This window comes from Cardiocondyla obscurior, linkage group LG18 (genome assembly GCF_019399895.1).
Source record: "Cardiocondyla obscurior isolate alpha-2009 linkage group LG18, Cobs3.1, whole genome shotgun sequence".
Lineage (NCBI taxonomy): Eukaryota > Metazoa > Arthropoda > Insecta > Hymenoptera > Formicidae > Cardiocondyla > Cardiocondyla obscurior.
The window spans coordinates 4,773,328-4,789,566 of NC_091881.1; the positions used below are offsets into that span (position 1 = coordinate 4,773,328).

At 40.7% G+C, this 16,239-nt stretch overlaps 2 protein-coding genes across 3 annotated transcripts; both read left to right on the forward strand.

Moving 5' to 3' along the window:
• Positions 1 to 215: 215 nt before the first annotated feature.
• On the forward strand, positions 216 to 4,433 carry Art3 (arginine methyltransferase 3). 2 transcript variants are annotated; one of them, XM_070669260.1, is made up of 8 exons: positions 216 to 304; positions 529 to 855; positions 939 to 1,117; positions 1,188 to 1,346; positions 1,506 to 1,693; positions 1,779 to 2,005; positions 2,163 to 2,522; positions 3,063 to 4,433. In XM_070669260.1, exons 1-8 carry the CDS (start codon positions 292 to 294, stop codon positions 3,170 to 3,172), a joined length of 1,563 nt encoding a protein of 520 aa, XP_070525361.1. In that variant the 5' UTR covers positions 216 to 291; the 3' UTR covers positions 3,173 to 4,433. The 2 variants fall into 2 exon arrangements, with proteins under 2 accessions (XP_070525361.1, XP_070525360.1); XM_070669259.1 differs by lacking the exon at positions 216 to 304 and having other exon boundaries at positions 339 to 855.
• Positions 4,434 to 6,260: 1,827 nt separating this feature from the next.
• Positions 6,261 to 13,043, forward strand: LOC139109501 (insulinoma-associated protein 1). Its single transcript, XM_070668596.1, has one exon. It carries the CDS (start codon positions 9,715 to 9,717, stop codon positions 11,167 to 11,169), a length of 1,455 nt encoding a protein of 484 aa, XP_070524697.1. The 5' UTR covers positions 6,261 to 9,714; the 3' UTR covers positions 11,170 to 13,043.
• Positions 13,044 to 16,239: the final 3,196 nt, after the last annotated feature.

Here is a 16,239-nt window from a genome sequence, read left to right on the forward strand (position 1 = left end):
AAAATATATGACCAAATATCCATTAAAAAATAATAAAACATTAATTACAATAATTAAATAAAATTTATATTAATAATTAATTAATATTAATTGCATGTGTGGATATTTACATGTTTATTTTTGTTGGCGTTAATACTGTAAAACACGTGGTTATGTAAACTTGACATAAGAAAAGTAGAAAGGTCTGGTCTGCGCTGCTTCAGTTGCGTCGGTCAGCGACACGTGCTCGACTCGCGCAGCGAGTCGTTCGTGAATTTGTGGTTAACGTCGCGAAGGAAGAAGAGGCTTACTATGGCAAAATTAGGTAAAACATTAATGAAACTTTCATGCAGTGTATCGCGAAATGACGGAGAATCGTCGCGGATTTATCTTGCACCGTGTGGCGATCGAGAAAAAAGTCGAACGGTTAATTTATGCTGTGTAAATAATGTATTTCCAAAATCTGATTACGGACTATTCTTTTTTTTGCGCGAGATCGTATTTCAGTTTTGCGTATATTTTTTATGTCTAATACTATCTATGTTTTAGAATGTAACGATCTGTCAAGTGACAACGACAGCGGAGATGATTGGGAGGAAAACGACGAGGAACACCATGACATTTTGTGCCTGTTTTGTACAGAAATTATTAATGGATTTCCCTCTGCGCTGCAACATATTGAGACCTATCACAAGTTTGACTTCTGCAATTTTATAAGGAAACACGTACACGACACTTACTCGTATATCAAGCTAATTAATTTTGTTCGCCGCAAGGAAGTTTTACTGGAACAGCTGAGTACGCTCGGCGTAGAGGCTTGGGACAAAGACGAATACTTACGTCCTGTTGTAGAAGACGATCCGTGGTTAATGTACGGCAAGTATAAAGAAATTGAAATTCGCAGAAACTTTTTTTACGAAATTGCACACGTATTGATTTGCAAAATTATTTTTACTTAGATATCGAAGACCTAATCAATATTAAGGATGTGAGTGACGAAAGGGAAACGAGACAAATAAATCAGGGAGACAGTAATATAATTTTGTCCGAAGTGCAATATGAAGATATGAAAAAAACTATTAGATCGCTCAAGGCTCAATTAAAGGAAAGCGAGACAACGTGCTTTTTAGTAAAGCAGGTACAGTTTTATGACTGTTAAATATGCGTTTGTGTATGACAAAAAAATTTTAATTTGTTTTTGCTTGTAGCAAATGGAAGAAATGAAAGAGAAGGCTCAGAAATTAATACTGGGTGACGATTTCGATGACAAAGATAAAAATATTCTGGCCAATGCTCATAATCCTAATGCCGACGAAGGTTACTTCAATACTTATAGTCACTTTGCTATACATCATGAAATGTTATCTGTAAGTTTTGCATAAATCCTATTTATTTGCATAAATCCATTTAATGATAATTTTTTTCGTAATTAGCATTAAATAATGTTACATTTTGAAGACTCCTTTTAAAGACAGAATATTTATCAATGTGCTTACAAAAAAATAAAAAATAATACGTTCTATTAGGATAAAGTACGAACAGAAAGCTATCGTGACGCATTATTAACAAATTCTAACAAATTCCACGACTGTGTAATGTTAGACGTCGGTTGTGGGACTGGCATACTGTCTATGTTTGCAGCAAAGTCTGGTTGCCGTAAAGTTATTAGTGTCGATCAATCTGATGTGATTTATCACGCTATGGATATAGTTAGGTACATAAATTGTATGCTGTTTAAAAGTTTGAATTAAGTATTATAGGAAAAAAATATTATAAAAAAATGTATTAATTTATTTTAGAGAGAACAACCTCAGTGACATAATTACTTTAAAAAGAGGTCGCTTAGAAGACATTAGTATAGGAGTAGAGAAAGTAGATGCGATAATATCCGAGTGGATGGGATATTTTCTTTTGTTTGAAGGAATGTTGGACACAGTCATCTATGCTAGAGATCATTACCTTACACCTGGTGGAGTGATTCTTCCAAACAGATGTACTATTAGTATTGTGGGAAGTGGTGACACAAGTATGTGTGTTATAGATTTAATCTTTACTATAATAATTTTAAATACGTTTTGTTAGCGAAATCCCCCATAAAAAATATAATTTATATGGTGTAATTATACAATATTATTCAATTATTTGCAAATTATTTTATACAAAATATTAATTTTTTTTTACAGAGAGATATATAGACTTGGTCGATTATTGGTCAAATGTGTACGGTTTTAAAATGAGCTGTATGAAAGCGGAAGTGATACGTGAGCCCAGTATAGAGATCTGTAACGTCGATAATTTGGTAACAAGCACCGCCGAGATTCAAGCCTTTGACTTATATAAAGTCACTACGGACTGCGTTAATTTTTCGTCTCCTTTTACGTTGAACGTGAAGAAAACAGGATCGTTAACCGCGATAATCGGTTATTTCGACATTTTCTTCGATCTGGAAAATCCGGTTCATTTCAGTACAAGCCCTTCTTCCACGCCAACACATTGGAAACAAACGGTATTTTCTTTACGCGAACCCATCAGTATAACCGAAGGTGAGTTTAACTAATTAAAGTTAACTAAAGTAAATGCAGTTAATATATCTGTATTTATTTCTTGTTTAAGACAATTAGATACGAGATAAAATTAAATAAGAAAAATTTTCCGCTTTACAATAGCTTTGAGAATTTTTTTTGTTATTAATAAAGCATATTTCTACAGGGGGTTGTAAGAAGTGATGCGATTAAGTTTGTTTAAAATATCGCGTTTTTCAGGGAAAGTAGTCAACTACTTTATCGGACCGTCAGTAAACTAAGCAATTACTTTATCTACAGGTTCACAAAATTAGCGCGCATTATCTCTTGCAACTTCCTCTGGTAACATATTTTTCTAATAACTTTTATGATTTTTGAGAATTTTAGTAATATTCAAAGATATTATTTTCATCTAGTATTTCATGTTATATCGATTATTTCCGGAGGAGAAATAAGCTGATATAAATACAGATATTTTAAGATGCGATTAGGCAAAATTAAATATTGCAACACGCAAATATTGTAATAAAAATTAGACATTTATAATTTCCTGTTTCGCAGGTGAAGTCATTAATGGTACGTTGGTGTGCCGAAGGCATTGCAAGGACATTCGTGGCCTAATGGTCGTTATTCATATAAAAAATTTCTCTCAGACGTACTTTCTGGATTAAACGTTGAAAGTTGCTTGTTCCAAGATACGCGCTAATAGTCGCATGTGCCAAAATTTGGGAAATAGGGTCCAGCTATCGCGTTACGAAGTTATGATTCTTCATCGAACGATCTTGTTCGTGAATAATACATCGCTTGAGCTTTATCTCTCTTACTATTTTCAAATTTCAAATTTACGATACGTAGAGTCCGTATCTATAGAGATATATTCATTATTTAAATATAAAACCTGGCTTATCGAAAGCTAGCGTTTCGGAAAAGAAAAAAAAGAAAAAAAAAGAAAAAAAAAATCTAGAACCGTAAATATATTACTACATCAATTAATATATATATATATATATATATATATATATATACACGAAATACTTTTTCTCTCTATCGCAAGTGGGATATAGGGTACGGCGCTTTCTCTTAAATATTTGTGATAATTACGGAATAATCATTAATCTAGTAGCTATTTACATTCGTGCCTTTTTAATGGTAGTGACATACATATATATATCTTTCTCTAAACCAGTTATATACTTAAATATTCAATTTTACGAATTTTTGCATGAACAATAGAAGGTTAATCTTATAATCGATTGTATTACGCCAGAAACGGGAAAGGCAAGAAATAAATAAAAAAAAAATTAATAAAATAAATAAATAAAATAAGATAAAAAAGAAAAAATCAAACGAAGCAGAGCTTACAATTAGTACAGACAACGACGCGTAGAATTTGCCCGGGTTCAATTTTCCATTAATTCTAAGGAAATCGTTCGCCTGGTGATTTACCCGGCGAGAAACTCCCTTTGGAGGCGACGCTTCTGCTAGAATTTTTTCTCCGAATAGAAGTTTATTGAACATCTCGTTGACGAAAGGACAGCCGTGCGACATAAACGCTTCGGTCGTCCGACATTATTAATATTACGCGAATTTTCCTGCCACTCTTACGTGCGTATACGCACCGAATTGTATCAAGTAATCTAGATATCGTTCTTGCTACCGCGTTGACATTGCAACCAAACGACTAACACAATTCTGTGATACGACTAAAAGTTAGCTTATAGGCGTTTACCGGGAAAGCGGCGACGCGGTGATATGCTTCGCAGCTGTCTGCACACGAAGTATTATACCCCGCGGCATTGTATAAGTAACGTACAATCTGCTAAAATAGCGAATTTTGATTCTATTTGAGCTGCATGTAATTGCCGAATTAATTATAACATCGACGATCTTTTGAAATGTATGCAAATCGAAATAAATCTTTGAAACCTCAAATTCTCTCGTGAAATTTATTTCTATAAATGTTATCCTTGACTCTTTAGAGACGTATGAGAATTTTAAAAGAGAAGGGGAAGGAGGAGAGCAAATTAAATTATATATTATCGGAGATATTAAACATAGAATTTATATTAATTAAATACTTGATGTTACGATTCCTCTAGATACCATTTGATAAAGACGAACTGCTATTTGCAGAAAATGTTCAACTCGAAACCATCCTTTTATTAAAAAAGAAAAAAAAAAAAAAGAAATCAAGTAAGTAACTATCTAGTTTTCTCTTTTTGATCTGAATAAATAAATAGACAAAAAAAAGAAAGAAAGTCAAGCTTGCTTAATGAAATTAGGACCGATCGTTAACGTGCGTTGGACATCTGGACTAACAAGATCTTGGATCTTCGAAGTGCAATAATTACGCAGAGTGGGCATGCCGTCGGTCGGAGATGCGCCGACGTTCGTCGGCGACGGCGACTGCAAACGTGACATATAATCGCGTGTTTGTCGGCGGCAAACTCGTCCGTGTTCATCCGATATCCTGACGTGCTCGCGAGCCGGGGATACCGGGGCATCGGTGGCGAGAGGAAGCGCGTGGCGCGTATGTTTAACGTAACTCTATCCAATAATGCATGTTCTGGCCTAGGGCAACTGAGCGTTCACCCCCTCGCGCACCGGGCAAACACACACGGAAGGTAGGGCAGAGCTAGTCCGCCCGAGCGGACGAACATACGTTCAGACATGCAAAATCTTTCCCCTGTAAAAGTATTCGTTTAACCGCGCGTGTCGTGGCTTGCTGCGGCATCCGGCGCGCTTGTATCTCGTAATACGCGAGCCCAAGCTCCACTCTCTCCTTCACAGACGCCACGAAGACCGGCGATTCACCGGCTCTCTCGGGAGGAAGCTTGGTCGAGCTACATTAGAACGACCGGTGTACCGTTCACCTAAACCGCGTTACGTTTTTCGGGCACGATAGCGTGCACCGTCGTGTTCACCATGCATTCTCAATAAGCGTCTATCGAAGACCTCGCAGCCTCCACGGACTTTTTCTACTATTCTAATTAAACCTTAGCTCGCGAGAGACTCGGAGACCTACTCGCGCGCGCGATTTATCTCCCAGTCACCCCGTCATCAGGAGTCGTTGGAGTTCTTAAAGACTACGGGAGCGAGGCGACCGCAAAGTAATAGCCGTCGTTTAGGACCCGGCGCGGATAAGGAGCGTCGGCCGAGGGGGGAGGGTTTCCGGGTGAGGGAGGCCGGGCGGGACAACGGGGGTGGAAACGAGAGAGCGACCGAGGCCGGGGATAAGGGTGGCTTGTTGCGTAAGCCGATTAGAGCATCACGGCAGTCACTCCTGCCCCGTGCAACGTGGTGGCACACGGCCTCCCATCCTCCCTCTCTCTCTCTTTCTCTCTCTCTACCGTTTTCCCAGGTCCTACCGGGTGTTCGCCGAGTGGAGCGCCAGCGGAGACACATTAAAATCGCATAAAATATGCAGTCCCACCCGCCCTCCGTCCCATTCCCTCCATACCGGCGGACGAGAGTACTCGCCTACATCCGCGTAGGCAAAAAGCTTACTCGCCCTGGAAGCTGTACTGCGTCGCGTCTTTCTCTCTCTCTCTCTCTCTCCCTCTGTCTCTCCCCGCGTCTCGACGACGCGCGAGAGAGGCGAGCGTTCCGCATTTGCGAGATATTTAGGAGATCCCTCTGTCGCGCTTCCGCACCAATTCGGCCAGGAGAGATCTTGCCCGCGTCTCCTCCTTCGTGCGGGAGATCGGCCGGCAGCGGACCGACGCGATCGGGGGGGAAAATGTCTCTATAATAGCATATCGGAGTGGCTTAACAGACGAAACTTGACTGAGATAGAACTGCCAGCTCTCGACGACGAGGCAAACGAAATACGTGCCTTTTAATTCGCGCGTCTCGATGCGCATTCTCAAATTTCAACCCCCCGCTTTTATCCTCGCGATCGAATGCATTATACGTATTGTATCAGCCGGTTCCTATTCGTAGGCACCGGGGGAATCCTTCTTCGCCGTCGTGAATACCAAGTGCCCGGCTCGAACGGAATTCTTTTACAATTTAACGTCGCGCACGACCGACGTCGCCTCGGGGAACGTAATGCATTAACTCGCTGTACAATTCCGCGGCCCGAAAAGCGCAAACGTGTATCTAATGTCGCTCGTTTTGCGGGTAATCCGAGCGATGCATCGCGCGGGGTATTTTCATATGTACAGCGCGTATGTATATATATATATAAATCTGTATGCGCGTATCAATATATGTATGCGCCGCGTATACGTATCGGCGGAAACGCATTCTGTACACCGCGCGCGGTAGCGCAACACGTGGCAAAATGTTTCGCCATCGATATCAAATAATCATGGCAAATCCGCGCCGACTGCAGCCGCTCGCGCGGCTCGGCTCTCGGCGTTAATGCCTATATTTTACATCCGTCCGTATTTAGTTCGAATAACGTTTGGCGGATAATAATGGACCATTTGCCACTTGTTTTCGTTAGCCCGGCGGAATGATTACGCCGGGATACGCGTTGAAATTTTACGCCCGCGAAGCGGGAGAGAAAGGGGAACGGGGAGAGGGATTACGCAGGGCAAATGTACGCGGACGGATTTCCGGATACGTGTTGCAATACCTACCCCTCCTTTCACCCCCCTCGGTACGCGCGGGTCGAGGAGGGGCCGACATAATAATATACATATATAACTGTGCCGAATGCAAAAATACAGGAGCAGAGAAACAACCGGCGAATCGAAAAGGTTCGGGAATAACAATTAATCAATCCGGGCGAATGTAGAACGCGATCGCGTGGCTACGCACCGGTCCACCGACCCCCCTTGTCTTCCTCCTTTGAAAAATTTTATCGCCACCGCGCGCAATCGCGAGGACGAAGAAGAAGCATTCTGTCGCGTCGTCGACGACGGAAGTTAGAAAGTAGAGGGAAAAATTGCGAGACGGAAAATCTTGCGCGCGAGAGAAAAAACGCTGGCGCCGGAGGGGAGAGGAAAGAGCGGAGTAAAAGTGTTTTTCGAGAGTTTGATTTCGCGGATCAGGTCGTGATTATAAGTCCCACTAATTTCCGTCGATCTTTTCTGGCCGCCTAGAGCGACGCGCGACGATGACCGAAGGATAATGACCGCAGGCACTCGACGACGTCGCGAAAACTGTCAATCGGTTCCTCGAGAGGGTGAGCGACGACCTCGAACGCATCTCGACGGTCCTACTTGTCCAATTACCGCGTGATTGTCCTCGGTCTTGGCCTGGTCTCCCGAGGGGGTGCGGATCCGACCACCACGTACACGCACGTGTCCCGCGTACGCATACAAACGCGCTCGGATCGGCGCAACGTCGGTCACGTCCATCAGCACCGTGGAAATATTTATGGCGATTAATCGGTGGACGTGGCCGCCTGTTAATTACGTAAGAAGATCAACGGATTACGACGCTGCTGCGCTTTTCGCGAGAGACGTCTCTCCACGGAACGGCCGGCAGCGTCTTGTCGATACGACCCTCTCTCGTCGGGGGGAGGAGAGAAAAAAAAAAAGAAAAAGAAGAAGAAAATGCCCGTTCTCCCCTTTCCCGTTTTCTCTTCCGGTGACATTTCGAAGTCAAGCTACGCGAAATAATATCAGTTTGGTATCGCATATTAATAAATGCCAACTAATGCATCTCAGCTGTAAGCTTTATAAATATCAATATTAATTTTTTTTTTTACTAAATAATTTTTCTCAAAACTTACCCTAATTAAATTAATTAAATATTAAATTAAAAATAAAAGAAAAATAAAGGAAAAAAAAACGTATTGTTTTCTTTAGCGTGTGTAATGATAAGCTATCAAAGCGTTTGATCGTCACCGCCGTCGCGTCGTTCGCGATATCTATTCCGTTTCTACAGCTTGCTGATGGGAAAAAATTAATGTGGAATGCCGCAGCAGGTCGTTGGGTTAAATTTAATGCCGCGAAGAACCTCGACGGTGCTTTAAATGTAAATATGTTGCGCTTCCGCAAGCGCAAGCTGAACGAGAGTTGCCTCGATAATAAGCGACTTAATCTTGGCGACTGAATGATTGATCATCGACGTCGCGCGGCAATATTGGACGTGTATCATTGATGCGACATTGGACTTTATTGAAAAGTAATCGACAGGAACGTTCTAATATTAAACCTGAGGAAGTTGCGTGAAAGATACTGTTTTTAGCCTCGCGAAAAAATGTTGCTTGGCTTCAAAATCAGCCTGCTTGTTAAAATCTTATTAATAAATTGTCAATTTTCTACAGTCGCTACAGTCGCGCGCGAATTAATTACTTATTTATTTCTAATTACAACTTGCCACACATCTCGCAGGTTTTAATAAATGTATTTCGATATCGCGTCAAATTGTTTGCATTTAAATAAATTGCTATTGTCTCATCTTTTTTGATCGTTGAAACAATTAAAATAATACTTTTTTTTTTTAACTTTACAGAAAACTGTCAAGTAATTTTTTAACAATTTAATAAAAGAACGATTAATAAAGAAATAAATTTAATTTTATCTGCTCGATTCGCCAGATGGCTGTGCGAGTTCGCTCGATTATCTCTCGTTACAGTTCAGGTATTTATTTGCTCGAAATTGATTAACGTCGCGAAAATATAGGTCCACCGATATCAGGGTTAAAGTCCTCATTCCTTATCATCCCCCGCAAAATGTCCTTGCCTCGTAGGGACCCCTTGCAAGCGGTTAGCCAGAAAAGAAGCTACGAGTAGGGAAGCTACGAAGAAGAGTAGGCTTTCTACCCCACCAGCTGCTCGGTAACGTTTACCTGTGGTGGAGGCGCGTCACGCATTGCAACGAGCACGCATGCGTTCGGCAAGAGTGCAGAAAGAGGGTGGAAATGTCGACCAATGACTGTCCGACGAGCGGTGGGTGCCCGGGCGGAGCGTACGGCATAAACGAGACGCGGTAGAAGCGGATTCTGCCACACGACGTCCGACAGCCGAGGGAAGACGTACGTCGTACCATCCAGGGAAAGAGGCAATCTTGAGAGAAAGAGAGAGAGAGAGAGAGAGAGAGAGAGAGAGAGAGAAAGCTCCTTGCTACGAGCTTTTCTCGGGGCATTTCTTTCTCAGTGAAAGTGTCCTCGTGACAGTTGACCGTTCTCCAGCTTCCCTCGGCAACGAGTCGTGCGAGATCTACTGCTCGACATGGAAATACGAAGCGAGAAGCGAAAGGCGCAGCCTGGCTTTTGAAGAAATTCAGATAACAGGTAGACAGATAAGTAGGGGGAGATGCTTCACGGCGCTCTACCGAGGGCCTTCCTGGCCCCGGGTCTCAACTACATGAGCTACTACAGCGAAGAGATTCATCCCGCTTACCCTGCACCGCCGACCACGTGGCATATTCCAATGGAGGACCTATCCTCGCCGATTTACTCGCGAGTCCCGCCGGCCGAACATCACGCGTCATTGCCCTGGGAGACGAGGTCCACGACGCCGTGCCCCTTGGATTTGTCCCTGAAGCCACCGCCGCCGCCGCCGCCGCCGACATCGACGCCGAGCACCCCGAAGACAGAAGAGATGATCGAGGTGGACGACGAAAAAGACCTCAGGATTCGCGAGCAGATCCAGGGTCGCTTAATCGAAAATCGCCGAGACAACGAAGAAGACTCGCAGCTGATAGTGGACGACTTGGATACTTTACGAAGCTCTTCAGCGCAGAGCCACCACAGCCATTACGAACGACTGGTCCTAAATAAAGAATCGCCTCGTTTCCACGACTCGATCGTTGACAAGCTACATCATCTTCCCGAGGAAAGCACACGATTACCGCCGTACGCCGGAAGCGAGCTCACCTCGAAGTACCATCTGCATAATCAAAAGCTCCTTCTGGCGAGCCCGACGCACTTGCAATCGATGCAGAGCTATCATCAGCAATTGCTTCTAACGCCGCAGCAACATCTTCAGAGTGTACACGCGCCCATGACCCCGCCTAGTACACCGTCACCGCCTCAGTGCCCTAGAAGAAGAGTCCGAGAGGAAGATCTCATTTCGCCAGCCGCGGGACCACCCGTCAGCGGCGCCTCCTTGTCGACCCCGAAGCAGACCAGCAGCGAGAAGACCGCCGCCCAGAGACCAAAAAAGAAACACGCCAGGCGATTGAAATTCGACGAGGACACCAGCAGTCCGGTATCGGGCACCGTCATCTTGGGCCCGGACGAAGCCGTGGTCACCGGCGACATCGATCCCGCCTTCAACATCGTGGAGGTCACGGAGGAAGCGCGCGCCGAGCTCGCCAAGATCGAAAATCGGCTCGGGCCGTATCAGTGCAAGCTCTGCCGGCAGCTTCACGAGGACGCTTTTCAGCTGGCGCAGCATCGATGCTCTCGAATCGCCCACGTGGAGTATCGCTGCCCCGAGTGCGACAAACGGTTCTCATGCCCGGCGAACTTGGCGTCTCATCGTCGCTGGCACAAGCCCAGGCTACCTAACACCGACAGCTCCGCAACGTCGTCGTCCTCGTCGTCGCCCGGAACCAACGGCGAGTTTCCGTGCACCAGATGCGAGGCCAAGTTCACGAGGCAAGCTGCCCTGCGGAAACACCTCGCCACGCAACACCCCGAAGCCAATAATAACGTCGCGAGCAGCAATAATAACAACACCGGAGCCGACGATCAAGAGACCATCGGCAAACCAGACGCAGCTCAGACAACCTCGACCAATCAGTTGACCAACGAGATGACCTGACACCAATTTCCAGCGAGACCCCTACCAAGACGACCCGGACTCTACTGGAGATTCGGCCTCGATTTGTAAGAAACGATGATTTTTACTAATTTAACGGCGGTTTTTCGCGAACGAGTACATAATCAAAACACTCAGCATGATCTTTCTAGGATGTTTTATGGGAGGATGTAAAGAAAGCTGAGCCGTCACTCGAAGAAAGAGATAGAGTATTATTGTTATTGTTGCTGAGAAGGGACGCTTAATTTTTTAAATTTATTTTATTGTTTTATTTTATTCGGTTACCGCTTATTTTATCGTTAATTTTTGCTTTTTAAAAATCTTATTATTATTACTATTATTATTACCTCCATCCTATTTTATTTTATTATATATTATATAGTTTTTAAATTAATTAATTTGAGTTAAATTAAGTGTCCCCTCGGTGTATAATCTTTTCTAGTCCTTGTATGTACAAAGATGTCTAGTCCTTGCATGTACAAAAATGATACTATTTCTAGTCTTTGCATGTACAAAAATAATCGGTTCTAAAATAATACTAATAAAATGTTAAGAATACTAAAAGAATTAACACCGAAGAGATTAATCATCCTAGAAAATTAATAATACTGAAGAAATTAAGAAAAAAAAAACTCCAAAAAACTAGTCATATCAAAGAAGCTAATACCAAAGAACAAAAAAAATCAGACTAAAAAATCCAAAAAAAAAAGAAAAAAAAAAAAGAATTAAAATAAAAAGATGTGACTGACCATACTTTCTCCATTGTCTCTTTCGAAATGCTGTTTTCTCGTCACTTTTAAAGAGACAATATGCAGCATGGCCAGCCACTTTCCTCTGTCAAGTTCTTGTTAAGAGAAATTTTTGAGAGCACATGTTAAAGATGACTTTGTTCCCTAAAAGTGGCTCCAAATCGACTTAACAAAGACGAACGAAGATTTACGATAATTCTACGTTGGCGTAACGGGCATTTTTCCCATTCAACGAACAAAAAAAAAAAAAAAAAAAAAAAAGAAAAAAAAATAAAATATATTTGTTAAAATAAATTTTACTTCGTGTCAAGTTTCCCGTTCATGCTTGTTCGCACTCTTTGCTCAATTTGGGGCCACCTTCGGAAAATCGTTAATAAATCTCCCTCGTAACATTCACCGGGAAAAACAGGGTTACGTATCACCGTGTCCGAATGAAATATAGATTTGCATGTGTATGTGTGTGTCGATCGTATCGAATCTATAGCTGATCGGAAAAAAAAGGGTCAAGTATTAGCAGTGAATAGAAAGGTATACATTTCCACCGAATATAATACCTAGCGATTTTTAGCAATCCGAGGAGCACTGTTCACATTTCGAAAGTTACACGGTCTTAAATATTTAGCAAAAAGAAAAAAAAAATAAAATAAAATAAATTAAGAGATTAATTAGTAGCATTAAACGCGTCTATCAAACGCAAGTGTCACATTATTTTACGATTAGAGCTGTACGTAACTGTAAACTGAAATTATCGAGTGCACTATTGCCAAAGAAATAATGGTAACTGTAGAATGAACCAATGATCTCTAGTCGTCTCCAATTATTATATGTATAATAAATTCTAGTCGTAGACTCGCGTCTGGTAATTAGCAGCAGATTTTAACGAGGGGCGTACAGTTTTTTGTAAATTCCTGTAAAATTTCGACGACGTTAATCGCGAGCAGACAATAGGCGGAGGTGATCTTTTTCGTGTGATGTAAATATGTACATAGCGTGCACGATGTATATACAGACGCGATTACGTTAAATGATAGACTATCTGATATGACGATCTCAATTTGTCTAATGCTAAGTTAGGAAATAGATTTATACGCTCTTTAGAAGTTAATTTCCCCACGAATATTTAACTAATTATAAATATATATATATATTTTTTTTTGGAAAATTATTTGTTTATAATTCTATTTACATTAAGTTGTATTAATTATTCGCGTGATTATATTTTTTGTACGAAGTCGAAATTTTAGAGTAAAATTTAATCACTTGCCATTTATTGTAATTACTATAATTATTATAAGCTGTTAATTTTATCTTATCGATTCTTTAAAAGCTATAAAATAAGTCATTGGAAATAAGTTTCTTTTTCTCAACTTTATCTTATGTAATGGCTAATGCAAAATGCTTAAAACAACTTGCCTATGAACATATCGACACGTTAATAATTAACCTTTCGTAGATCATTAATCTCAATGATCATACAGCTAACACGACCAAAGTTAAGTAGAGATATTACGAGCTTTAATTAAGAATTTATTTCTTTTTTACGCGATTATTCTTCTTCATATTAATTTAATTTTACATCTTTGTCAAATGTCGATAACGAACATTTTAGAATATTTCGTTCCTTAATGAGCTGAAATATTAGCTTAAATTTAGAATAAATAATTCCAATATGTCGATATACTATGTGTAATAAATATATTCAAATTGACAAGCGATATATATAATTTATACATTATATACTATACTATATGTTAAATATAATATAGTATATAATATATAATATTGCACAATATATAAAGTGCACACAGACAAAGATTCCATTGCATTTAATAAAATTTTGTAAAAAAAAAAAAAAATTAAATATTTATCTTACGTATTATTACTTCAATTAATCAGGTCAATCAACCAAATCGATAAACAACGATAAATAACGTAGACACGAGTTGTTCTTTTCTTTTCCTTTCTTTTCGGGCGGAATGCAATTTTAAGCCGCGAGCACACACCTTTGCATAACGCATAACGCGTATGCATAAGTGCGTGCTCGCGGCTTTAGTTTTTAAATTTCACAATTTGTATCGCTTCGTATTTCAGTTGCAATAAAATGGACATCCCGCTATGTGTAAGTAGAGATCTAGATATAGAATTATACGTAGAATTAATAGACGTAGCTCTACCGACCTATTTAATACGTACTTGAGAAAAAGAAAAAAAAAAAATCATGTTAGATATATGTCGCTATAATTATCCAGAAATAGTAACGTGTACTATCTTAGAGCTGCGAGATAGATCGCGTAGGTTTTTACGGCGCTACATTTATTTAAGCGTTTCTCGAAATTGTACATAGACTGACCGTATGTACGCGCATATGTATGTATAAATGTATGATATTGCTGTACTCGTCGAAACACGAATTCGCATCACTTGTATTTATTATTATACTGCTTCGCGTTAGATTAATTTGCGAATGCGTCAGGCTGTCTATAACTGTAAATAACGTCTTGATTTCTGAAATACATGTCTCTCAAAAAAAAAAAAAATTATAATAATAATAACTCGTCTACCTGTATTCAATATATGCAATATCCATAATACTTGTCCACAATCACACATAATATCTATCCGTATCTGTAAATAACGTCTTGATTTCTAAATATATGTCTCGAAAAGAAAAAAAAAAGTGGCTCGTTTATTTCCGTCCCCGATACCCATAATATCTGGTCTTTTAATGGATGTAGAAACGAAAGTTTCGAAAACGATTCTACCGATAAAAATAATAACCCATCGCGAGATTAATTCAAATATAATAAATTGGCCGGCAGTAGCATATTCGGTATTTTATTTCTCCGCGAAAGGGAACGAATTTTTGGGAACTTTTTCGAATTTTTTACGAATCCATTTTAAAATAATTCTTTCCGTAAATTGACATATAATATTATTCAGTACTGTTTGCCGGAGCATCGTATGTAATCTGTGGACCGGTTAATTAATATCGTAAAACGTAAAGCTACTCGGTGGGATGGGACGACGAGACTCTCACGGCATCGAAGTCACGTTGCCGCCGAAGTAGTTGCGGTTACGTAACGACCTAGAGCGAGAAAAAGGGAAAAAGTGACAAAAGGAGAGAAAAAAAAAAAAAAGATTCAGGGATTCTCAGGCGCCGTATTGTCCAGGGATGAGATGCCCTTCCATATTACTTCACTATGTGTCGCCATAATGCTCCTTCGTAAAATCCATACAGCGTGGGAGAGGGGGAGGGGATTGGTGGTCCCGTAATCTTCACGAAACCTTTGTGTGCCATCGAATAAAGAGACGTGTCGGGGACCCTCATGGGAAAAAGAGAAAGAGGAAGAGGAGAGCTTTAAACGTAAGAGGCTGATTTCTTTTTGAAATCTTCCGCGACTGCCCACTAATAGGTTCCTTCATCTTTGACGTTCGAATTCTTACGAGTTTAACACGAGCAGTTTAGTTTATCACGTATGGAATTAGGTGCCAAGCGGTGACACGGAATCAAGATTAAGTTTTGTAAAATGTGAGATCATGTTTTAGTAAAAATTGGCATATTTAAGTGAAATTAAATATCTCAAACAATATGTATTTATATATATATATTCTGCAACAAGAGAATATTATTTGTTATAATGAAAATAACAGGGATTTTAATTTTTATCATTAATAATTACGTATTTCATTTATATTTTTATAAGCAGACTTGCTCCACTCGGTCTTTACATCTCGGTTTTTAATTCCTCGTACATATTACGTGCTCTACATGTTAAATAAAATGTGTGTAGATTAAACGTCGCTAATCTAATATCTGCAAGCTGCCGGGGTATACCTATTAAGAAACAACTATCCCCCAAGTCAATTCCAATAAAAGAACTCCGACTATAAATCCGGATTCTTTTTTTTTTCCCCTCTTTTTACCTTTCCTTACTCCGCTCTCTATCTCTTTCTCTCCGCTCCGTTCCTTACGTCAGTCAGAAATTCAATTGACGGTGCACTTTCTGGCGACAGGGATATATCCGGGTCCGAAAGGTCATGGCGACATCCTCGGAAAACGAAAACGCCCACAAAGATATCGCGAAATCTACTTACTCCACCTCGCCGCTTGAGTTCTCCTCACCTTCACTCTTTCCTCCCGCAGGCGCTCCTTTAGTTAAACAACTTGGCGACCGAATATTTCAGATATGGTGCGTATCGTCGAGCCGAGGCGGAGTACCGGACGGTGGGTTCGCGCCGCGCTTGCAGGAAGCAATTTCGCAATTTTCCTCCTTGACTTTGTCATCTTCGCTTTGCTATTCGCCTCGGCGAAATAGAATTTTCC

Bases quoted from the DNA above. Each gene is read 5' to 3' on its own strand.
- Art3 (XM_070669259.1), top strand. From the start codon at position 504: ATGTCTAATACTATCTATGTTTTAGAATGTAACGATCTGTCAAGTGAC. The intron at 856-938 runs GCAAGTATAAAG...ATTTTTACTTAG, and splicing joins CGATCCGTGGTTAATGTACG to ATATCGAAGACCTAATCAAT. The intron at 1,347-1,505 runs GTAAGTTTTGCA...ACGTTCTATTAG, and splicing joins TACATCATGAAATGTTATCT to GATAAAGTACGAACAGAAAG.
- LOC139109501 (XM_070668596.1), top strand. From the start codon at position 9,715: ATGCTTCACGGCGCTCTACCGAGGGCCTTCCTGGCCCCGGGTCTCAAC.